We start from the raw sequence: 22,939 nt of genomic DNA, 5'->3' as shown, positions 1-22,939 counted from the left end.
CTGCAGAAATTCATGAGTAGGCAACTCAGGCCTTTTCTCTGGTAGGCAATGTGAGCAGCAGCAGCAAATGACAGTTTGGTGGGTGCATTAATCATATCATGAAAGATAAGAAGAAAAAGGCACAAGTTCTTAATAATTCATGGACAAGATGAATTCACAGATGAGAGCACATTCAAAGGCACAGAGCAGAATCGGTGCCATAAAGGTCTGACTTCACGGGCTTTAGCTGCACGCACATAATCAGAAGCTCCTGCTGATTGTGATCATCATTACAGGCCTGTAAAGGTGCATTTTACTGTAACCGCACCTTCAGCCTCGAGGTAATGACAACATCCTTTGACGGGAGTCAACATAAGGACTCGGTTACTGCAGTATCTCCCTTCCGCTGACATCATACACTTCTCCGTTTTGTACGAGCCTCGATTCTCGCACCGAGCAACCCTGCAAAACCTTCACAAAATCACTCCTGAAGCGACGGCAGAGAACAAACGCAGCCATATTGATGATTTAACTGCCTATTTACCTTATTTCCGCAATGGCAACGGTGTGTCGTGATGCCCAGATTTTTTTATTTGGACGAGAAACAATGGCAAACCTGCATCTGTTCATTTCTCACTGTTGTCTCGACAGTCGAATAAGAGGTAGTATCGCCTGTGACAGGCAACTGGCCTTTACCGGAGGAAAAATCACGCAGGTTGCGTTTAGAGCATCATCATCATCATCACCATCATCATCATCATCGGCAGAGGCAGCAGCAGCGGCAGCAGCATCAGCATCAGATGGGGAGGATAAGTGGTCCAGGGTGAATTAAGGAGGATATTTCCTCCGTGATTCACCGCCGCACTCTCACCTTTGACGAATCCACGCGTGTGTCCGCCGACGTTACAGCTGTCCGAGCGATGAGAAGCGACTCGGACCATCCATCGTCATATTTCAAGCTCCTCTCCCCGTTTCATCCGACTTCAGTGTTGGGAACTGCGGTGGTTGTAGCCGCACATAGAGACGTACGAGCGCCCCGCTCCGCTCGGCATCATCAGCGACCCAGCGGCAGAGGACGGCAGAGCAGAGCAGAGCGCAGGCAGGATCCGAGATGCCATGCGCGGCCACCTACTACACTTTACGCATGTGCGCACGCACGCTGGTTAAAGGCGCGCTACTACTATTGCTGCTGTTACTCTGAATTATGATCCTGTGCTGCCTGGGCATAGTAGAGTGGAGATGAAACGCAGAAGAAAAACACAGATTGAATTTAATTTAAAGGGGCACAGCAGCGCTTTAATGCTGCGTCTTTATAAAGGCAGGGGACTCACGGGACAGACATTTAAAAGAAAAAGAAAAAGGAAAGAAAAGGTGGTTATAGAAGTGAGAGGCTGACTTTTACACAGGATCCTACAATTCCCATAATGCAATTCGGTAGCAGTCCCCCCCCCCCCCCTGTTCAAATTGATCTCCTCACAGTTATTCAACAAAGCTGCAAGCCCCTGTAGCTTATACTGTGATCAGTTTATTTTATTTCAAATCATATGTAGCCTATGTATAATCCATCTGTTAGGTGTCTGACATGACAGATGGCTCTATAGCTACTATAATACCCAGGAGGCTCGCTGAAGCAGGAACACATTTAAAATAGTTCAGTGTTGCAGTTGATACACTGATCAAAAAGTAAATTAATTTATGTTGCATATTTTCATCACTATAGCATCACCTGACATTCCCTTAAGGAAATAGTCACTTTCAAAACCAGATGCATTTTATATAGAAAGTCTTCAGACCCCTTCTTCTACTTAGCCTCATGCTAAAATTAAAAAAAAAAAAAAGTCCCCCTCTTAGTTTGGCTGTGTACCCAGCTCTACATACAGCCAGATTTCCTTTAAGAATTGGCCACTGTGCTACTGGGAACCTTCAATGCAGCAGAATATTTTTGTAGTTTCCTCAGATCTGTGCCTTGAAACAACCCTGTCTCTGAGCTCTGCAGGCAGCTCCTTTGGCTGAAACATGACAGAATAGGTCACTTCTTTTAAATTTCACACCTCCATAATTCAGGCTTTTGTTGTCTTTAAAATTTTACATTTCAAGATGAATAGACCACGGTTATTTCAAACTTTGAAAATCTCTCCACGGATGACTTTATTCTCCTGTTTCCACAAACTTCAAGTGGCACTTCCACAGTTCTGTGCGAGATAAGCGAAGACAAAGATGCACACAAAATACTCCTCTTTTCATTATTTATTCATAATAGTCTATAACTTTTGATAAAATACACTTTGTTTACAAGTTCTGATTACTATATTACATTCACCCGGAGTTTAAATGGAGACGAAATGACACAGACATATCAAACAAATTCATCTAGTGACAAACTGTGACATTTAAAAAAAAATGGTGGTGATCGCCCATGACAACTTTTCCCATCGCCAATTCTCTGTGAACTGCTCCTCTAAACACACACGCACACACACATAAACACACACACAACGGGTAACTTCAGTGACAGTGGGGGACTGCTGCATGACTCGTGTTTCAGTCATCATTAACAAAGATTTCAGCTGCCTTTTGGGTTGTGATTGAATGTATGTTTGTGGTAACATTTTTTTTTTTTTTTTTTTGCAGTGCAGTCCAGTCCCCGACTCTACGTGAGTAAATACAGTCTGCTAACATCACATTTAAAGACCTAAATGTTTATGGGGGCAAATCAAATTCTGGTTGACAGAATCAAATCCTAGTAACACCAGATTCAGTGAAATAACTACACTAAATATGTGGAAACCTCTTCAGATCTAGCCCTCTACTTAAAACCAATTTTCCACAAGACATTGCCCCCACATTTTTTCAATAACAAATATATTATTTTTAATTTACTTGGGATTAATCAACAGATCTAAAAAATGCTGATTTTAAAACATGTTTGTGTTTTGATTGAGTACTGACACAAGTGTAGACAGCTAGAAGGATACACACATTAGACAACATCTCTATGGAAAAATATAAATGAATGGATCATTTGAAAAACCTGGGCCATACAGAGTATTAGCTACCTGGGCAATTTGAATTATAAAAGTCAAGTTATTGTACGTATTGTAAGGTACGGTGGTCTGCCCGGTCTGAACAAAATTATAGGACGAAAATGGACAGCCAATACATTATTATAGTAAATACCCTGTTGATTTGTCAAAACAATTAGCAAATAGATTTTTCTATATTAAAATATATTAATTAAAATATATTACTTTGATTAATTAGTCAGACATTAAAAACAAGTTCTGATTTTTTTTTTCTTAAGGTGACTTTGGCATATTACCTTTGAGATAATTGCTATAAAACAGGCCTACACTGCACCTCCAGGAGACTTCAAAATAGAAATTATCCATGTTTATTTGCATTCAGTATGAGCACCCGAAAAAGCCTACTGATGTAGCACCTCTCACTGGCCTTTTTGCATGTTAATATGTGGTAAAAACAAGTACTAAAATTGTGTTAACATCATCATAAAAGCACTCACAAGGTTGTAACAACACTGTGTTGACACCACAAATGTTGCACATCACATACACTCTTTGTACAGTATATAAAGATGATTCAGTATTATGTTGTGCTTACAAAACTTTATATACCACATCACTATGGAGGAAAAAGGCCATTTTGAAGTGAAGTGTCACACCTGGCAGGTGATCGGTGTCATATTGTACCTCCAAATTGTTTTTGTAAAATCTTGAGCATGCTGTGCTGAATCATTACATGATCCAGCATTTAGCGTTTTACCATAATTTACTGTTCTTCCACAGTAAAAATCATTTTTTGTAATAAAGAGCTGGATATGCTCAAGCACGGTGTGCTGCACGGATAAAATAAAAATAAAATTTCTACATCTAGGCATATATCATATATGAGCAAATATTTACAGTGAAAAAACACACAGCCGTGAGTGTTTTGTTTTTCTTTAACGTTGCCTCTGCTGATCTATCTATACAGATATACAAGCACGAGAAACCCCACTTCAAGGGAGACGATATTTACAAACCGGCGTTTTTGGAAACAAAACGCAGGTTCAAACAGTAGGAAGTGAGTTTAGATCTTAACCTGGAATGGAAAAGATCTTCATTTTCTAAAAAGGAACACAAAGGCATGTTTTATATATATATATATAACAAGTGATTCTTCTTTTCCCTGTGTTTGAACTTAAGTGCTGTACACAGCTACTACCATATCTCCAGGTGGTTTTCAAGTGCTTCGTCCTTAGTCAAAAAGAATTATGTGATGTGCATTTCTCACGAGTTGATTTTAATAAAGTATCATTCAAAATTCCTTTTATATTCTCTTTCTAAAACTATACAGGTTTTTCTAGTTCTTAAATCTGAGTGTGTTCAGTAATAAATGTACAGTTTTTATATAAAATAGTTACTGTAAGTTGCACTTCCCTGCCATGCGAGCATAAATGCCAAATAGGAGGTACTCTACAACCAATGATTATCATAAGCGCCCTTTTTTTTTGCCTATAAACCATGACTGATTAGGCCCAATAATAAAAAGTGTCAGTCTACAACACAAGTCATTATACTCTACAAAAATAGCAACATTCATTTTCCCTCCGTTTTTAAAAACTACACACACACGCGCACACACTCTTCTCACACACACACATATATATATTTAAAAAAATATATAACACTAATCCTAGCTGAGTGCAAACATTGCCAGATTTTATATTTGTGACACGTCTGACAGCCTACTGATCTGATTGAAAACTGATTGACATTTCTACCAAACAATTGCACAAAACAACTGTTCTTAGACGTCGTTGAAACACGAGACCATCCAGTGTAAATCTTTGCCTTTCCAACAGTGACCACACACACGCAGGCTGCTGTTTTGTCATCTGGAGCGTGGCTGCAGTGCTTCACGCCGCTCTGCGTTGATCCTAAAATGACCTGCTCCTGCTTTGTGCCTTGATTCAAAACAGATCAAACCTCAAAAAAAAAAATCTTCTGGTTGTTATTGATTTCGTATCATCGTACCACTAAGCAAGAGACGCACAGTTTCGAGGGGCCGATGCAGTCGTCGTGGCAAAAGGCTCCGCACCCTTTGCACATGATCATGGCCTTCAGTCGGCAGTAGCATTTAGACTGGACGTCCTCCATGTTGGAGCCCTCGATGAACGACTGTTCGGGCGAGGGCTCGCCTTGGTTACCGTGGTCTAAAGAGTGGCCGGCAGGTATGGTGGTGACGGTCACCGAGAAAGACATGACGCTCCCGTGGACACCGCCGGCGTCGGCCTCTGACGTGGAGGAGACGGTGCCTGCAGTGCTGTGGTTCAAAGCGTGAGGTACGGACATGCTGATGGTGCCGCCGAAGCACGACGCCACCACAGGTTCCTGATTATCGAGCGTTCTCTGGGTGGGGAAGGCAGACGGCCGCTGGTGACTGGGGTCCACTGGGGGAAGATATGGCTCGGAGTTTCCTTGATTACTATTGCAGAGTTCGAGGTGCCTTCGGTTCGACTGAGAAAAAGGGCTGGTGTCTTTGGCTGTCGCGCTGCTGCTGCTGTTGCTGCTGTTGTTATCGCCACCAGCTGCACTGTCCTCTGATCCAGGCTCAGTCTTTATGTTGGCGCAGTGCTGAAAACTTGCTGCTTCCTCAGACTTGGGGAACGAGTGTCCCTGCCGCTCTGTTGTTGGACCCCCAGAAACGGGAGAGAAAACTTTCCTGGCTGGTTCCTCTTCCTTAGCCACATCTTCTCCTTCTATGTTTTCCCTTTTTAAACCAAACACCGACGTGTTTGCGATGGCAGACTGGTGCAGTCTCTTGCTCTCTGGTCCTCGGCCGTATGTGGACACATTCAGCAGGTAATGTCCTGTCATGGCGGGTCTGGGCGTCCTCTTGCGACTCAGAAAGCCTACGCAGATCCTGGATTGGTCCTGATGCTCTTCTGCGTGCATCATTTGATGGACTTTGTACTGAGGGTGCTGAGGACCCAGACTGCCATAAGGCTGACTCTGCTGGACTTTCCTCTGCATCAGCGCCTGCAGGATCTGTTCCTGAGTCTCCTTGTCAGGAAGTTCTCTGTGATGTTTCGAGTACTCTGAGAAAACTCCAGCTCGTCCCGCTGTGTTGAACTGGTGAGCCGCCTGTCTATCAGCCCTGTGCTCAGCGGAGTTTGACGTCTTCCCCTTACTACCAGAGGGTGCGTTTGACAACTTCACTTCCACCTTGGACAGCGGCTTCGGGAGGATTTGCTCCAGGGGAACCTCTTTGCCCTGCAGAAGCTGCGTGACCAGCGGGTTGTTAGCAGGGATGCAGGAGCTGGTCCTGGTTGATGATCCAGTTAGAGAAGTGTTTTCCTGTCCCTTCAGAATGTGCACAGATGAAGATGAAGACTGTGTTGAGGAGTTTGAACTCTTCAGAACGCTGTGGTGTCCTGCACCAACAGTACTCGCCGTATTACCTTTCTGCGTGTCATCGGGTTTGCTTGAATGAGACATCTGAGACCCGTTTAGGCTAATCTGACCAAAGGAGTCAAGTGGGCAAGAAGGTGTGCTGTTCTGAGTGCTGCTGCTGCTGCTGCTGCTGCTGGTGGTTGCTAACCTGGTTGTTGCCTGTGGGGATGTTGGACTGGGGCTGGGTGACGGCCGAGTCGTCTCACCACTGCCTCCTCCTGGTCCCGGTCCCGACACCGCTCCCTTAGATGCGGATGATACTGCTGCGGCCGCGGCTCGCTGTGCTCGGGCGAGCTGCGCTTTGGCTTTGATGTCTGCCAGAGTGCGAGCACCTGTGCGGCCTGGGCTGCTCAGCGGGGTGGGCAGGGGAGTCCTGGGTGACACTTGGCTGGGAGACACAGGAATCGGAAGAATTCGTGACACTGGGATCTGCAAAGTGAAAAGAGACAAATGTTAGAGGTTTATTGGTAGGTATGCATATGATAAATGAGAAAAAAACATCCACAACCAGCGGTTTCTCCACAATATAGCAAAAAGTGACATATTTGTTTCTTGTTATCACAGCTACACAACCCTGCTGCAAAAAATTCTGGGATTTACTGAGGAATTTTACACTGTTTGAAACACTGTGATCACATAAATCAATGCTGGAGACATGGATTATGCTGCAGGAGGGGTGAGAGACATTTCTGCACATTTTTTGCCACGACTCTGGGTTGCAATCAACACCAGCTACTGGAAATCCAAGCTGACAGCAGCCGCTGCTCTCTCGCAAAGAAGCAAGCTAAAGAAGTTGTCAGAGGCGCTTTTCAAGCCTACAAGTGGTTAGCTTTTGATTCTCTAAAAGACAGACAGATCAGAGGAGAGTTTTAACAATGTTACCTTGAGTGGAGGAACCCTCTGATTTGATGTTTGTGTTGGTGTAGCGGGGCTGGAGATGGATGATGCTGGCGGGGACACAGAAGAGACTGAAGACACCGAGGAAACTGACGACACCCGGGGTCTTTTCTCTGGTGTCAGTTCTCCCTCCGTCTCACTGAGAGATTTTCTTTTCAGGGGCTCCAAGGGGCCACCAGGCTCAGCGGTGACCTCTTCACTCTCCTTGGCAGGCTTAACCACGGACGTGGGCTGATCCTCTTTTAAATCTGAACTGGCCTTTGGTGGAGGGTTCTTCTTTACAGGTGACTGGGGGAGTTCAGGTTTTTCCTCCTTCACCTCCTTGTTACGCTCCTTAGCAGGCGGCGGACCTGCTGCACCTCGTTCGGTTCGCCTCTCCACCTCCGGTGTTCGGACCGCAGGTGTCGGCTCAGTGTGTTGTGCCGCCGCGCTCAACCTGCGATCCTCGTTGTATTGCGAGCGTCGCGTCTTCATGGGCTCCATGGTGAAGGCCGGTTCTTTGTGAGCAGCCGGTGCCTTCAGAGGCTCTTGCGATGATGATGATGATGATGTCTGTGTCGGCTTTACGTCTCTAGCAGCGGCATCAGTTTGGCTGCTGTCCTTTGTGCCCTTGGTTTCCTCTGGCGCTTGAGTGGCAGGTCCTGTCTGAGGACGGGGAGACTGGGGCCTGACAGACTCCTGATTCAGATCAGCCTTTGTCAGCTCTTTGGATTCCTCGTAGCTGAGCCCAGAACTGGAGAAAAAGGAGAGTGAAGACAGAAAAAGAAATTAACCCTCTGAAACAACTGTTTTCTTTCTTAAAAAGGAACCTGGAGATTAATAAAACACTGAGCTTTGAAACTGTTTTAGTTTGTTGCACCATTTTATACATTAAAAATGATGGTTTAGTAATTTAGTATTTTTCAAGTGAAAGTTATTAAAGTTCCCCTGCATTTGTGGACACTTTGACAAGTCAAGCTGACCTGCAGTTACACAAAGATGTGAATGTGTATCTTTTTGAAATGAATAAAACCTATTCACTTGCTGAGTAAAGAGTGGCCTTGCAGTGCAAGATGATGTATGAGAAAAGGGGGAGTGTGGCAACGGGCAATAGCACATTTAGTCTCCTACATCTCGTTCAGACTTACTTACTGCAATTTAATACACATCTAGATACTTCTGCAGGTCCACTCATTTTGAATTAGTCACGTCTTGAAGCAATTTGATGTTGCTGGATACAAAAATGCGATCCAATGTTGTGAACAGTTCCATGGTAACGTGATATACTCTATGGATGCAACATATGTTTCCAAAAAGAAATCAGGGCAGGTATTCATCTACTCCTGTAATGTGAGAGGGAGCGGTGTTTAGATCCTATTTACAATCTCATTCAACTCAAAATAATCCTTTCAAACATGCTACTGTTTACATAACTATGGGTTGCTGAAATTAGAAATTCTTGTTAATGATATAAAGGAAAAAATTGGGGCATGATTGCTATTCTTCTGTTTTTAGCTCCCATAAAAAGAGGAATTTAATTTGAAAAGAACTGCCTTTTGGAAAATATGAAAAATCAATCATGAAGAACAACCTACTTTTCACCATAGTAGTTCTCAAAGAAGGCCTCTTTCCAGTGCTCAACTTTCTTTTCCTTCTCAACTTCTTGGCGCATTCGTAGCTGCAGCTCAGGAGTGAACTCCCCTGTAAAGAAAAAGATGTTACATAATTTAAAAAGGAGAAAATTTGCACTGTAAATGTTCTGTGTACCGTATTCACACTGGACCTTGGTGACATACGTGTCTTTTTTGAATGTTAAGTGAATGCTGTTATGAGTTGGAAGCGGTTGTACTAACCCTCAGCCAGTCTCTCTTTCCAAGACTGTGCTGCTGATGTAAAGAACTCATTGTTTAAGGCAGAACTAGTGACCTTGAGAAGGCCGTCCATGCAAGCCTGCAGAGAGGAGGCGGAGGGTTGTGAATTATATCATCATAACGACAATCACTGCAGACATCACTAAGTACAGTTTTTAAAGACCTCTTAACTGTTTTATGGAATATCTTAACTTCTCAAATGGTTATCGACAGAAATCAAATGCAGCAATATTACATTCTATAAAGTTGACACTACATTATGTAAAAAACAAAACAAAGACCAAAGTATGTATAATTTTAGAGCCACCTGCCGGTCAACTTCGGGCAGAAGTTTGAGCAGCCTCTGCTGGCAGTCCGGGGGCAGGACTGAGAAGGTGTGCTTGTTGATGATCGCCCGCAGGTTGGTGTTCACCAGAATAGAGTCTGGAGTCTCCACGTCGATTTTACACTTGGTACGTTTTATCTGCCCTGCAATACAAAACAAGAAAGACGAGTCCAGCGGTGCAGAATAATCCTGTGTTGCAGCTGACATCTTGAGCAATTTACTTGCAAATGTAAGCATACTGTACAATCTGTTTTACTTCTCCTTTTCTGCTCATGTAGAATAATTTCACTTGCTCCTTGACATCTAGAAATAATGAGTTTATCCCCTCTAGGTACAAACAAGCAGGCACTGTGAGTTTGTGCAAACCTGTGATTTTATGTAAGGCAACTATGGGTGTCTATGGCAAAGAGGAATACATGATAGGCTTATACAGCACAGATAGCACTTTGTGTTAGGACTGCTTTGGCATTAGTTTTGTGATTTTCATGTTTTTTGTCAAAAATAGGAAAAATCTAAAACGTCACAAGCCCTTTGTCTTACAATTTCAGAGCCACTTTAAACTGAAGCAGATGCCTGACTTACCTGCGTTGAGGCGACCTGCCCTCTGAGAGACCTTCCTGGGTACGACTTGATGGCATGAGTCTGTTTGGACAGAGGAAGAGGAGCAGACAAAAAGCTCTGAGAAATTGCAGGACAGGAGAGCTGCCTGCTTCGATTTCCACACTGAAACAGCCAAACGTATGAGTCATGTTCGAATAATGAAAACATTTTGTTGTCTACTTCTGAAACCGCCTGGTAACTGACGAGGACAATGACTGAAAGCTGCAGGCTTTATTTTCAAAACTGTGCATAATATCATGCAATTAGTAACCTAGTAAAATATAAAAACAGAATGAAATAAGCACTCAGTCCCTCATCTTATTATGACAATATAATAGCTGCCACCTACCAGTTTTTGTAGTAATGTTGTCAGCCATATCTTTAATGGTTTTTAGAAGCAGTCTGGGACTGGAGGTGGTTGGCATCCCCCCCTGTCTGCGCTGGTTTCTCTGCTGCTGCTGCTTCAAGGCCTGAAAACAAGTAAAATAAGGAAGGAAAAACAAGCCAGAAGCATGAGAAAAGAGTGTGAACGCGTGTAACCCTCTGTTTCCCTGCAACTACTCCACCAGGGCCACTTGCCTGGTTAAATAACAGCTAAATAACAGCAGAGCAATGAAACATAGGTTGCATAACACCAGCATAAATCACCTCCTTGTTGTAAAACCGTCAAGAAGTCTGATAACCTCAGAAACACAATATCAACAGCTTAAAGAAACAATCTGGGACAGTCTGCAGAGCGCTCTTTGTCTGATATGATTGAAACAGAGAAGGAAAACACACAATAGGCCCCTCAACACTATTATTTAAGCCAAATTGTCATCTTCTAGAGTTGCCCCCGCCTGATAAATGAATACAAATTGGTCCTACAGAGCAGAAAAGTTCCACACAAGCACAGATGGAGTGAATTACAATCTGTGCAATCAAGTGAAATCTAATTAAATTGAACACAAAAGGCACAAAGCAGCCAATAGGAAAATGTTGAACGCGTGGATTATGAGAACATTTATTCTGTAAAACCAGCTATAGGCATTCTTCCCTGACGCCTCATTGTTTTTAAATAATCAGCACAAGATGTTGAACAGACAGGGAATGGACGGATAATGAGCGCCTGCTGGAACACCAACATGGGTTATATACATGTTTACTCAACACATGTCAGCACAAGTATTATTACATGCATTGGATTCATGCCTGACAAATCACTGTGACATGAAATACATAAAAACATGATATCTAAAAAAGGATGTCTTCATGTTGAAACCTGACTTCTGCCCAGTCCCAGGAAGTTAAGGCTTAGCCCCTCAACCTACGAGGCTGCATCTGAACTGATGATCTAAATGTGAAATAACTTGAAGTTGTGTTTCCTGAAATTGACAGATGCATTATTTGAGAAGTTACTGATTGTTTTTTTATATATAGGTGTTTGTTCTGTTTCGGGCATATACATCTTCTGACATGTCATATAAAGAAGGAAATTATAAAATCAAAACAAGTATATCACATAAGAAACCCAGTCCATAAAATAAAAGAAGGGTGTGCTGCATTTAGTCTCTGGTTCCAGAGTTTTCATCAGTTTTTGCGTAGTTCCAAAAAAGTTCCCAAGAGCTCGTCCCGCCCTTACGTGTTGCCTTTCAGTCTATTAGTTAGTGATTGTTGATGTAGTTATTGCAGCTTCCCTCTTACAACTGAGTAAACAATTAATATTGTTGGTGGTTGCCATCCTTTTGTTCAGTAGTTCACAAAAGAGCCTTGAACAGCTTTATTATCACTGCTGACTGATAAGTGCTTTCATTTGCCATTAAATTACCTGTAACAGTCAACTATCTGATTAAGTGGAAATCCTTTGTTCGGGAGAATGAAGCGTTGAAAGGCTCGCCTCTGGTACTTACGCTCTGTTTTGCGGTAGTGTGAGGCTGCAGGGATTTTTATGGGTGTGTGTGAGTATGAGGGTGTGGCAGGAACTCCTTCAACAGTTATTATGTGTGCTGCTTACACAGATAGTTAATACACTAACTCCATCAATTTGAACGGATAAAATTTATTTTTTGAAAAAATAAAAAATACAAATTCTCCCATACCTGTTTCAAAGCTTTCTTGCTGTGCTTCTGCGAGGGAGAGATGAGCTTACTGGTGGGGACAGAAGGCGACGAACATCGAGGCTGCGGAGACGACGGCTGCGACTGCAGCTTGGAGGGAACTATGAGGACCACAGAACAGATGTTACAAAATACACTTCCTGAGGGTGGTGTACAGACTTTATCACATCATGCTTTTGTTTTGACGAAACTGAAACCAACACGGTGCACAAAGGAGCAGATTGCATTACCTTGCTAAAATATCATATTACTAAAAAAGGACTGAACATCTCAATAGGACGATTGTTCAGAACGATCCCCTCCCCTTCACCTGTGAGCTGTTTATTTCAAATGAAACATCTTCTCTACATACCGCAGCATTTCCACTGGTTGCCTCCTTTGCATCTGACTTTGTGGTTCTTTGCATTGATTAGTTCAAAAATAGAACAATATTGGAGTCCTCCCACTTGCTTGGCAGTTTCTAACTTGTGCATAATCAGGAAGTGGTCACGGGTCATACTGAAAAAATACAGTTTCCTGTTTTAACAGTCACTTAAAATATTCAAGTGGCAGAGAAAAATAATGAGAGTCAGTGAGAGCACAGCCTGAGGCCAAAATAATTGGTGCTTGACGAAAAGCCCTTTCTCCAAAGTTGCACTGCAATCAGGCACAATCAGGTGTGCAGTTTGCAATATAGCAATGATTTGACCCCCGCAGCAAGACACAAGAGCAAGAACTGCTGTGATGCCATAATCATGCGCAGCCTGCAGCTCCTCGGCTAACAGTTGACGCCATACGTTATGGGCACAGCATGTTTTTAAAAGATTAAAAAACCCACCTTTTGCTATCATCATGTTTGATGCTCGGTGTATTCCAGGAAATATTTTTGCGATGAGTTGGTGTAATTTATGTTTGCGGGGAAGCCACTTTCCCTCAACTTGCCTCATCTACTGCTACTTCAGCTGGTTTCCTGCATTTCCGCTATGACTTTTAACAACGGTTGAGAAGGGGCGTTAACTCTTGTTGGCATAATAGAGCTTGGTAACCAATCAACGAAAATCTACTCATGAACACAGCTATTACCCCCTACGCCTTGAGTCATTATCTATTGAGGCTCAGTGGGGCATCTGTCTCTTTTAATGAGTCTACCTGCATGACTGTTGAACATCAGTGCACAATCCCACAACAAGAGGGATATTACTTTGATAATTGACAATAAAGTTGTTCTTGGAATCAGAAATTTAAATAGACATTTAGACATTTTCAATTGTCTACAATAAAAAGTAGACAAGCATATAATTATGCTATTATGAATATTGAATGGTGACTGATGTGCAAATTGTGATTAATGATGCTGTGTACAGTCCACAATACCTCTCCGCATCCATCGTCCTCTCCTGCCCTCTTGAGTGATGGCGTTGCCGTTGTTTTCTGAGCTTCTGGAGTCAGAGAGATTGTCACTGCTGTCCTCAGAGTCATCCTCGGACAGCTCTTTCGCCACATCTGATATATCCTTCTGCATAAAGGAAATAGATCACACATATTTCCGTGTATTATTTTCATGTGATGGTGATGGATAAAGCAAAGTAAAAGACAGGTAGAAACATATAAGTAGAGCCAAACTCTGTGACGAATACAATCACATCAAGAATACAAAATTAAGAGAATTTATAATTATTCAAGTGAAATTAGCAAAAGAACCACACTGTGTCTAACTAACCAACCTTTAATGTGTAGACTCCCATTCTGCCTGGGACTTTGTAGAAGATGCCCTCCTCGCCACGAGAGTTTGTGTGCAGCATTGCATTCAGACACGCCAGTGGCGAGGTTCCACTGGATCATGAGAGAAAAACACAAATCAGACATCTGTTCCCGTGCCAATCAGACAGCTGGGAGAAAGACGCAAAGAAGGGTAAAGGCTGGTCTGATATCTGTAGAGAGATTTGCTATCATGCATCAGGAGGACATGTGTGAGTTCAGTTCAGATTCACAACAGTATAGCTGTGAGAGGATCTGCAAGTTCTACATGGAAAAAGTTGCATAAAATCACCAAAGGCTGATCTAATTATTGTAAGGGGCTGATGTTCTCAGATTAAACTGCTCTGACAAACACGTCTGTTGCATAAAAATCTTGATTCATTCAGTCAAACTGCATCTCAGTCATGCAAGAGATCTAGATGTGTGCGATTATTTTTTGTACATGTTAAAATTAGTAATACGGTTGAATTAGAGAAAACCTACACCTAAGTAGTATAATTTAGTAAATTAAACTACTTAAATTTACTGGCTACAATCTGACAGTTACTTAGTGTTATTAACTTACATTGCTTCCCATCTATATAGAAAAAAATATAGCATATTATCAGATATTTTAGAATACTATAAAATACAATGAATGAATAGAATATTTTTATGCAACAGGTGGCTCTAGCACATTCATGTATAGATATGAATGTGGGTCTAATATCTTTATGCAACTGAACCTAGGACATGTTATTGTTAATAACATGCAAAGGGTAAAACCAAACAAAGTGGCATTGCAGTGAGTTTGTTAAGGTAAGGGTCTGGGGGGCTAGCTTTGTCTTACCTTCTGGATGAGAACAGTGACAATGAAACAAAAAGAAACGAAACATTAATTGAATTGAATAAAAATAATTGAGACTATGTGATCAAAAGAAAGCGAAGTACACGAACAATCAGTAACAGAGGGAGGATACTGTCTCTCTGTCTGTGAAAATGTCTCCTAAGGGACGTATGCTGTAGTGAAGATATGATGACACCAGGAAAGTATTTACCTTATTTCTTTAAGCCTTTCTCTTTGGATCACCTGCAAGATCTCTTTATGGCTCATAGGCGTGTTTGGGTATTTCTCCAAAACCTACAATAACAAAACATCATGATCAAACACAGGGTGGACTGGTGGTTTCCATGAAACACGATGGGGTCTACTTCAGCTGAGGGCTGAGCCTTCACATACTGAGGCTTTCCGGACAAATTCCTATTCCCCTGACTGTTTAAGAGCAGGATGTGATGCTCAGAATAATCATCACCACAAATCTTTTACAAACATTGCGGCTTTTCCACTGTATTAGATTTAGATTGAGATATTCCATGATGCTGATCCGCTCTCTGGGATGAATGCACATAGAGAAAAATGCTGAAAATAAACAACAGGCGGTTAACTACTGAGCTGTGATTTTCTCATGGTAAGGAGTGGGGGCTACAGTCATTCTAGGAAACACTGCCATTATGTTAAGATAATATAAACTGGGAATGCAGCAAAATCACACACACTTTATTATGACCTGTGAGAAAATATGTCAACAAGAACACCCCACACTGTAGAAACTTTTCCTCTATCACATCATCGTTAAAATCATTTAGTGTCAATCTAACAATAATGCTTTCACTTTGCTTCCATCTTGTTTATCTTTTATGAAGACTGCTCATATTATTTTGTAACAATAATCTGAGCAAAAGGACTTTATGCGTGTTTAGGAGTACTATTAGTTTACAACCTATGGAGTCAACTACATCGTGAATTATACATTAAAAGGTAGTTAACAGAAATGGGCTACTAAATGTATTCATAGCTGATATCCTCTGTAACAGTATCGTTACACTTTCATTATGAAATAATTGCTGGGAATGTAAATTTTAGTACTCATTAGCATGCTAGGCTAGGCAGCTAGCTACGACGTTATTAGCATGTAGCGGATTTACTAACATGGCCATCTGTTGTGTAAGTTACTTCTGAAGGTAACAACTTTGAGAGACATATGAACACTGCATATTTCAATGTGTGTGTTTTTTTCTTTACTACCAAAACGTGGTTATCAAATAAACTTTGTCGAACTGAGAGTTAAGTTGCAGCATTGGCTAGTAGGAGCTAGCGTGCTAACACGGCTAGCGCGCAACACTGACGTGACTACTTCACTGTTACTTCGGACCTTGTCATACATGTCACCCGTACACGCCAGACACAACACAACACAGCACGCAGAGGTTGTTTTTTTCCTCTCTCTCGCTAACATGCTTGGATGCGCACATCTCAGGTTAATTTAGCTGCTTTGGTGCTAAACAGTGACGGGACACGCCAGAGCCAAACAGCTAAAGTGACAGCGGCTCTCAAATGTATCTCCCCCCCGTCAACACAGGCCTTGCGCGGCGTACGCAACATTTCGTCTTCCCCAGCAGGTCATGAACTCATCAACACAGTTGTACAAGTGGGAGCGTTCAAGGAAAAACAACCACAACAAACGGGAACGTAATAACGCTCAAAAATACCGTTTTAGCGGCTTCCGCCCACGTCCTCCCCTTCTTTTTCTTCTGTCTCTCCCTCATTGTGGATGTCTTGTTGCAGAGTAGTGTTGATGAATTTGTCTGTTTTGGTTGAAATGTTGCTTTAGTTACCGCGTAAGATCCACTCCGTCTGCCATGTTGGACTTACTGTAAAGAGTCATGTGACTCCGAAAGAAGGAAACGTCATCTTACTGTATATAGCTGTCATTTCAAAGTCCAGGCTTCCCACATGTATTTATTTTAGCTGTCAACTGCAATTATAACCAGGATCACACATAGGCGGACGAACTGCAGCACAAACCGCAGCAGCAGCAGCAGCTCTCGGTGAAAACACACAGGCAATTCAAGATCATCTCAGTCTGTTTTATTTCCATGTGTAGAAGCAAATGGACTTTGCACGATTCACAACTATGAAAAAATAAGGCAGCTAATCAAGATAGCACTGCAAGCTTTCTTCACATTTTTTTTTTGGCTCACAATTACAATGGCTACAAATTCAAGCAACAATTCATCAAGCATACAGGTTAAACAAGGGTGGTCATCCCCTCCCTGTAGATGGGGCTCTCACTTCCCAGATCCAACTTCCTCTGTTTAGGCAAAGATTGTATAGTCTTTAATATTAATAATAATAATTTTAAAAAAAAGATAATGTGTTTCTGTTGGTAAGTGATTGATTAAAGAAAAAAATAAAGAAAAAGATTTAAAAGATATCCAAATATTTCAAACCTGGACATTTTAAGCTGTGCTGTGTAGGCCAAGAGAAACTGCAAACTGGTTCAGGCAACAGTAGGAAAAAAGCTAGCAAACACTTGAAAGAGCTCCACAGACTCTCCACAGACGTTCTTTGTAAAAAATTAATGTTTGTCTTCATGGTTTAATGATGCATGCTTACTAAATTAATTCTATAAAATAAATAAACAAAATGAGAAATCAATTTAAAACGAAGGCAAATCACCCCATCAACCCACCCCGCCCCGCCCATCCACCTTTCTAAGTTGTCTCTAGTATACTTTGTGCCACGTTGAACTACAGCCAGTCTTATAATACTGGTCTATCAACACAAATCAGGGGCTTGTATGAAGTTGGCCTCCCAGTGGGAGATAGGCAGCAGAGGATGGTCTCTGCCTGTGAGAGGGAGAGAAGCTTTGAGATCCTGACGCGAGAGTGGTGGAGGATGACGATGATGTGACAGATGCCGCTTGTGGTGCCTGATACCTAGAGACCGCAATAAAGACAGACTTACTAATCGTCAAAGATCCAATATGTTTGATTTATCATCATCACATAATGTATCTATAGAATTTCACAGATGTTTTTTTCCTCACCAGGACTGGGATTTCCTGACCCGCGACGAGGCACCGCTCCTCTCTCTAATGGGAACAGTTGCCAGAAGATCCCGCATCAGCCGTGGAGTAAATGCCCTCTCCAGGTGAGCTCCATTAAGGTTCAAGGTGAACATGGTTGGTGGAGACATGTCTAACTCCAACAGCATGATATTCTCAGCCTGTGAAAAGAGACAGCAAAATTGCAGTTTTAATAGAACAGCTACTCGTGCAAATACAAATACTAGTATATTTTCTGGCTGCCTGTTGTCTTGTAGTTTTTAGTTGCATCTGTTTGTTGTAAAAAAGCTAATTCAATATTTATTCATAACTCCTCCATCTGTTCCAGCGCAGCTCCCCTTTACTTCAAAGTTTCTATTATGAAACATCTTGAGTAAATTCTCACTTTTATTAACAGTCTCTTATAATAACACAAGACAGTGCACTACAAAGCTGAACTGATCTACATTTTTAAACTTAGTGCAACAGAGTGTGGAACAAAGCATTGGGAGCCAACATCATTGAAAATACTAGTACTATTAAAATGCAGACTTATTTTTATGACTGTCTATGAACCATTAAAGTACTGGAAGGTAATGTCATCCACCTCCACTTTAATTAGTAGAAAATGTTCTTGCTTTGTGACATTACATTGATTTATCACTAGCAAAAGATGCAACAGTTCAAGCTGTGAATAGTTACCATGGCTACTACCATCCTCACATCCTCCAGCTAAGAAGAAATATAGTGCCTAATACCAGTATTTTACATCTCTTTCTCGCTCTGTCTCTTTGCTCCTACTTTTCCCAACTGAGCTCATGAATGCCCAAACACTGACCTGGTATCTAGATGGGGCCCCAGTTGCTGTGGCAACTGCCATCTGTGCATATTGGCTGATTGGCCTCTTGTACCCCACAGCCGAGAGAGGCCTTCTCTTGACCTGAGTGGGTGCACTGGGATAAGGACACGGGAGAGGAAGTATCTGGAGTCAGTTGAATACATGTAGACTTAGTTAAGTGGTTAAGATGTGAGTTTCTGGAAAAGCCCCATATATGGTCAACTGATCAGCTGCCACCAGAAAAACTATTATTAGTCCTATTTTCCTTATGACATATTCAACCTAAATTGTTTCTGTAAAAGAAAAATGAAAAAAATGAAACAAGTCTATCTGGAGTTCTTGGTAGAAAAAAGATTTACTCTCTGTTAATGTGAAATCGAATAAGAGCTGAAAAACTCACTTTGTCGTCTCCTGGTGGTAACATCTCATTACAATGCAAAAGCCTTTGGCATTAAAACAATAAGAGGCGGTATAATCACATAAAAATCTACTTCAGTAAGCTCTTGTGTCATCTATCTGTGACTTGTTTTATGAAAATCTTTCAGTTCAGTTTGTTACTGATTTCCTACATGTCATACAGTAGTTGACTGACAGCCCTTAGAGCAGGAATGCGCATTCAGTTGTATATGGCGGCCAAAAGAACTATAATAGCTACAACAGAGTAAATGTTTTCCCTGTTGTAACAAAGGTTGCACCACTGACAGACCACATAACAAAATCGATCTCACTACCACATTGCAATGCATTTTGGTCTTTTTGAATAGCTCGATTTGAAGGTGCTGATTTCAAATTTGTCCTGAGGATTTTTTTTTCCTCCTCTGTCTCTAATGTACCACATGCAGTATCACATGTCAGTGCAGTGAGATGAGTTCACTGACCTCTCTGATGGGATGACTGGCTGGAGTCTCCACTGATCCTCCTCACTGTCAAAGTGCAGCCTGTTCATAATCTTGTTCTTTTCCTCCGGAGGTATAAAATTCTCAATTAAGAGATATCTGAAATATGTAATACAAGTATGTGTCATCTGAGAAAAGAGGTCATTTCCGTATAATTTTACATGTTAATAATTACAAGTAAACTCAAGAAACCTGATACTTTGGGTTACATATTAAGTTACACTTTACATTGCATAGCTAGCTTCTTGTCCCACCCCGATTTGTGAGTTATATGTTCATAGATTTCAGTGTACTGTAGTTTAAAAAGTTAAATATTTTAATGTTAACACATCTCTATACTATACTATACTATGCTATGCTATGCTATGCTATGCTATGATACTATACTACATATTGCATCACAGTGATTGTGAAGAAATTCAGTCTGATAAGGCAAGGCCATGTGCAAGGTGTTGTTTTTGAAATAAAAATTCATCACTACAATTGTTGGTTGTGTAACTGCCTAAATTAGTTTTAAAGTTTGATATGAAATATGTTATGATGTGTGCGACTGTTATGATGTGCAGACAATCTACTTTTGTGCAGATACTTGTGCAAAATACTGTGCATAAAATAAAATAGGAAAATCCTAACAACAGGATATGGGCAGGAGTATGTGCAATAATGAATTACTTTTAATTGTGCATTATTATATTGTAAAAAGAAATTACACAAAACAGAAAAATGTTAAAGACATGATAACATGCATCTGTGTGTTTTTACTGACGTGGGTCATGAACTTACTTGTACTTTAGCTCTCTGGTGAGTTCATTCTGTGTCTGTTCAAGCTCCTGTCTGGTCATGACATGTTCATCAATGACATCTTTTATCTCCCCCTTCACCAACTGCAGTTTGGTATACAACTGTACACAACAGGGACATATGAATTATTAGTGTCATTGTTTACATGAGGTACCAGAGAGGCGGGGTGCGGCGATGTATCAGAAACTGACAAGACATCCATTACGACTAACTTAATTTCTGTGTTGCCTAAAGACACAAGTGGCCAAAATGTTCTCCGCCCACCAGAAATGAGAAATTAAATTATTCCTCAACACCAGAAAGTAGGAGCTCTGTCCAGAGAGACATGGATTCACAAGTGTTGCCTCTCCTGGCGATGTCTCTCTTGAAAACAAAAAAGGATCCTTGTTCGCAAATAGGATTACAGTAACTGATTGAATAATGGTTTAATCCTTAAAACACATCAGCGGCTGAGCTTTTGTGATGATGGCATTGGAGCAAATCAGTGCGTGTGAGTCATCTTACCCTCTTCAGCTTCTTTGTCTTGAGCTCTATCTCCTGCTGCATGGAGGAGAAGGTTTCCTTCATTTCCAAGGTCTCCTCATCCTGCAGCATCATCTGCTGCTGCATCTCCCGCTCTCTTCTTATCTACAAATCACAGACAACCATTTAGCTCAATTTAATTTTAATACAAGAAGTACACCCTTGATAATCAACTCAGGATCCAATCTGTGTGTGAGATCAGAGAACTTGCAATTATGCTTGTATAAACATGAACTGAAAAGTGGCAGTGAATAATATTTTATATTTATATTAAATTTTGGGGAAAAATATGAATTTAATCATTCCTGTTATTATAAACTACAAATTACCTGTTCTGCAATCTCCTGCTTCTTCAGCTCCAGCATTTTCTGCTGTTCATTAGTGTGATCAATTATAGTCTTTCCTCCGACTAACAGCTTGCTCTCCATCGTCTGTGAACAAAGAAACACAATAAATTATTTATGCAAATCTTTTCTTGTTCCACTGGAGTCACATTTATCACTGTGCTCTTTAATAACAATGCACGGTACCTTATACTTCTCTATGATCTTCTCCACAGCATCTTGATCCCACTGCATGTCCTCCACGCTTTTCCTGTGTTCATTCAGGGGCTTTAACTTCTCGCTGCCTCCCTGGCAGATCAGACTCTTGTGGACGTCGCCTCCCTCTTTCATGTAGTGTTTCTCATCCCATTCCTCCGGCAAAGCCTTCCAAATATCCACATCCCGCTCTTTAAGGAACTCCTCTTCCAAACCAGCCATGTTTCTACTCAGTCTTCTACTATTCCTCTTCCTCCTCCTCTCCTTTGCCAGCATCCCCTGCTCCTCCAGCTGGGCTTTCAAGCGTGCAATCTCCTCCTGAAACTCCCTCAGCAGGGCATCTTTGGGGTCCTCATTGATCCGAGGTTTGTTCTTTATATTCTTGGCCCTGCTGGAGTACCTGAGTGTGGCCAGGGACTCACTGAAATGCTTGTGCGAAGGCCCCACTGTTGCTATCATGACAGTCTTTGCATTGCCGCCCAGCGAGTCCTGGAGCAAGCGGGTCAGCTTGGAGTCTCTGTAGGGGATGTGGCTGCTCTTGCCATCCACCAGAGCTGAAATGACATTCCCCAGTGCTGAGAGAGACAGGTTGATTTTGGCAGCCTCCTTCATCCTCTTCCCTTTCGCTCCGGTCTTGCTCTGGCGCTCGCTGCCAGCCAGGTCGACCATGTTCAACTTCCCGACCCGGATGTGGTCCTCTCCATCTGGCCCTACCTCGCTGCACTCCACGGTGATGACAAAAATTGCATGAGACCTGGAGCTGCGTTCGTTCATGTTGGTGAACCCCACAGACCTGGACTGGTTTCCCAGGTTCATCACATGTTCGATCTCAGTGGCGTTCTTCGTCACCACCGAGGACAAGTCTTTGACATAAACACCAGAGTCTGGGTTTTCTTTTAGCTCCAGTTTCTTGTTGTTATCTTTGCACAGCAGATCTCTGACTTCCTCCTGGTAGATCTCGAGGTAGGATGACCTCACCAGGTATTTCTGGTTCTGAGTTCTGGATATCTGTGTGAAAATGTGCTGAAATGAATTTGGTATCACCCCTCTCTTCTCTGGATCATGCCCCACCCCTTGCATGGTGAATGTTTTACCTGTCCCGGTCTGTCCATAGGCAAATATAGTCCCATTGAAGCCTTGCAGCACGGACTCCACCAGAGGTCTCACCGCATCATCGTAAATGTCGCTTTGTTTTGAATCCCATCCATACACGGAGTCAAACGTGAACACTTTCATCGGCTCATCAGGTGGTGCCTTCGGGTTCCTGATGGTGATCTGTCCCAGTTTGTCATCAATCTGCAAAATGTTTTCACTGTCCGCTGTCTCTTTCCTGCTGAGTGGCCGGCAGCGGACCACCACCCTGACCGCCTCACAATGTTTACTCTTAGACATCTTTAGGCCACTATAAAAAAAAAATACAACAACAACAACAAAAAAAATCAGACCTGTCCCTCACCACGTTAAAAAGGCCATCATCACCATTATTATCATCTTCGTCATCCTCGGGCGGTGGCTGCACCGTTCAGCGCCTTCCCTCCTCC

General features: G+C 42.1%; 2 protein-coding genes across 2 annotated transcripts; both read right to left on the bottom strand.

Annotated features, from left to right (window-relative positions):
* Positions 1–2,213: 2,213 nt before the first annotated feature.
* asxl2 (ASXL transcriptional regulator 2) lies at positions 2,214–16,764 on the bottom strand. Its single transcript, XM_083998383.1, has 12 exons — positions 16,466–16,764; positions 14,974–15,056; positions 13,903–14,011; positions 13,553–13,694; positions 12,182–12,300; positions 10,453–10,573; positions 10,086–10,145; positions 9,486–9,646; positions 9,161–9,257; positions 8,903–9,008; positions 7,314–8,061; positions 2,214–6,860 (listed from the first exon to the last, which is right to left on the bottom strand). The coding sequence occupies exons 1-12, from the start codon at positions 16,520–16,522 to the stop codon at positions 5,004–5,006; spliced, it is 3,660 nt and encodes a 1,219-aa protein (XP_083854509.1). The 5' UTR covers positions 16,523–16,764; the 3' UTR covers positions 2,214–5,003.
* A 780-nt stretch (positions 16,765–17,544) lies between these two features.
* Positions 17,545–22,790, bottom strand: LOC311005423 (kinesin-like protein KIF3B; the record flags this gene model as incomplete). The annotated part of the gene is made up of 8 exons (XM_083997830.1): positions 17,545–17,695; positions 17,806–17,984; positions 18,641–18,755; positions 19,519–19,635; positions 20,320–20,438; positions 20,842–20,964; positions 21,189–21,290; positions 21,390–22,790. The coding sequence occupies 8 exons, from the start codon at positions 22,788–22,790 to the stop codon at positions 17,545–17,547; spliced, it is 2,307 nt and encodes a 768-aa protein (XP_083853956.1).
* Positions 22,791–22,939: the final 149 nt, after the last annotated feature.

Source organism: Trachurus trachurus (assembly GCF_905171665.1).
Source record: "Trachurus trachurus genome assembly, chromosome: 22".
Taxonomy (NCBI): Eukaryota; Metazoa; Chordata; class Actinopteri; order Carangiformes; family Carangidae; genus Trachurus; species Trachurus trachurus.
This window is presented reverse-complemented; position numbering and strand designations above follow the sequence as displayed.

Coding starts and splice junctions, on each gene's coding strand:
- asxl2 (XM_083998383.1), bottom strand. CDS start 16,522: ATGAGGGAGAGACAGAAGAAAAAGAAGGGGAGGACGTGGGCGGAAGCC. Junction 15,057..16,465: donor GGGCGGAAGCCGCTAAAACG/GTATTTTTGAGC, acceptor TTGTTATTGTAG/GTTTTGGAGAAATACCCAAA. Junction 8,062..8,902: donor GAGAACTACTATGGTGAAAA/GTAGGTTGTTCT, acceptor CTTTTTCTCCAG/TTCTGGGCTCAGCTACGAGG.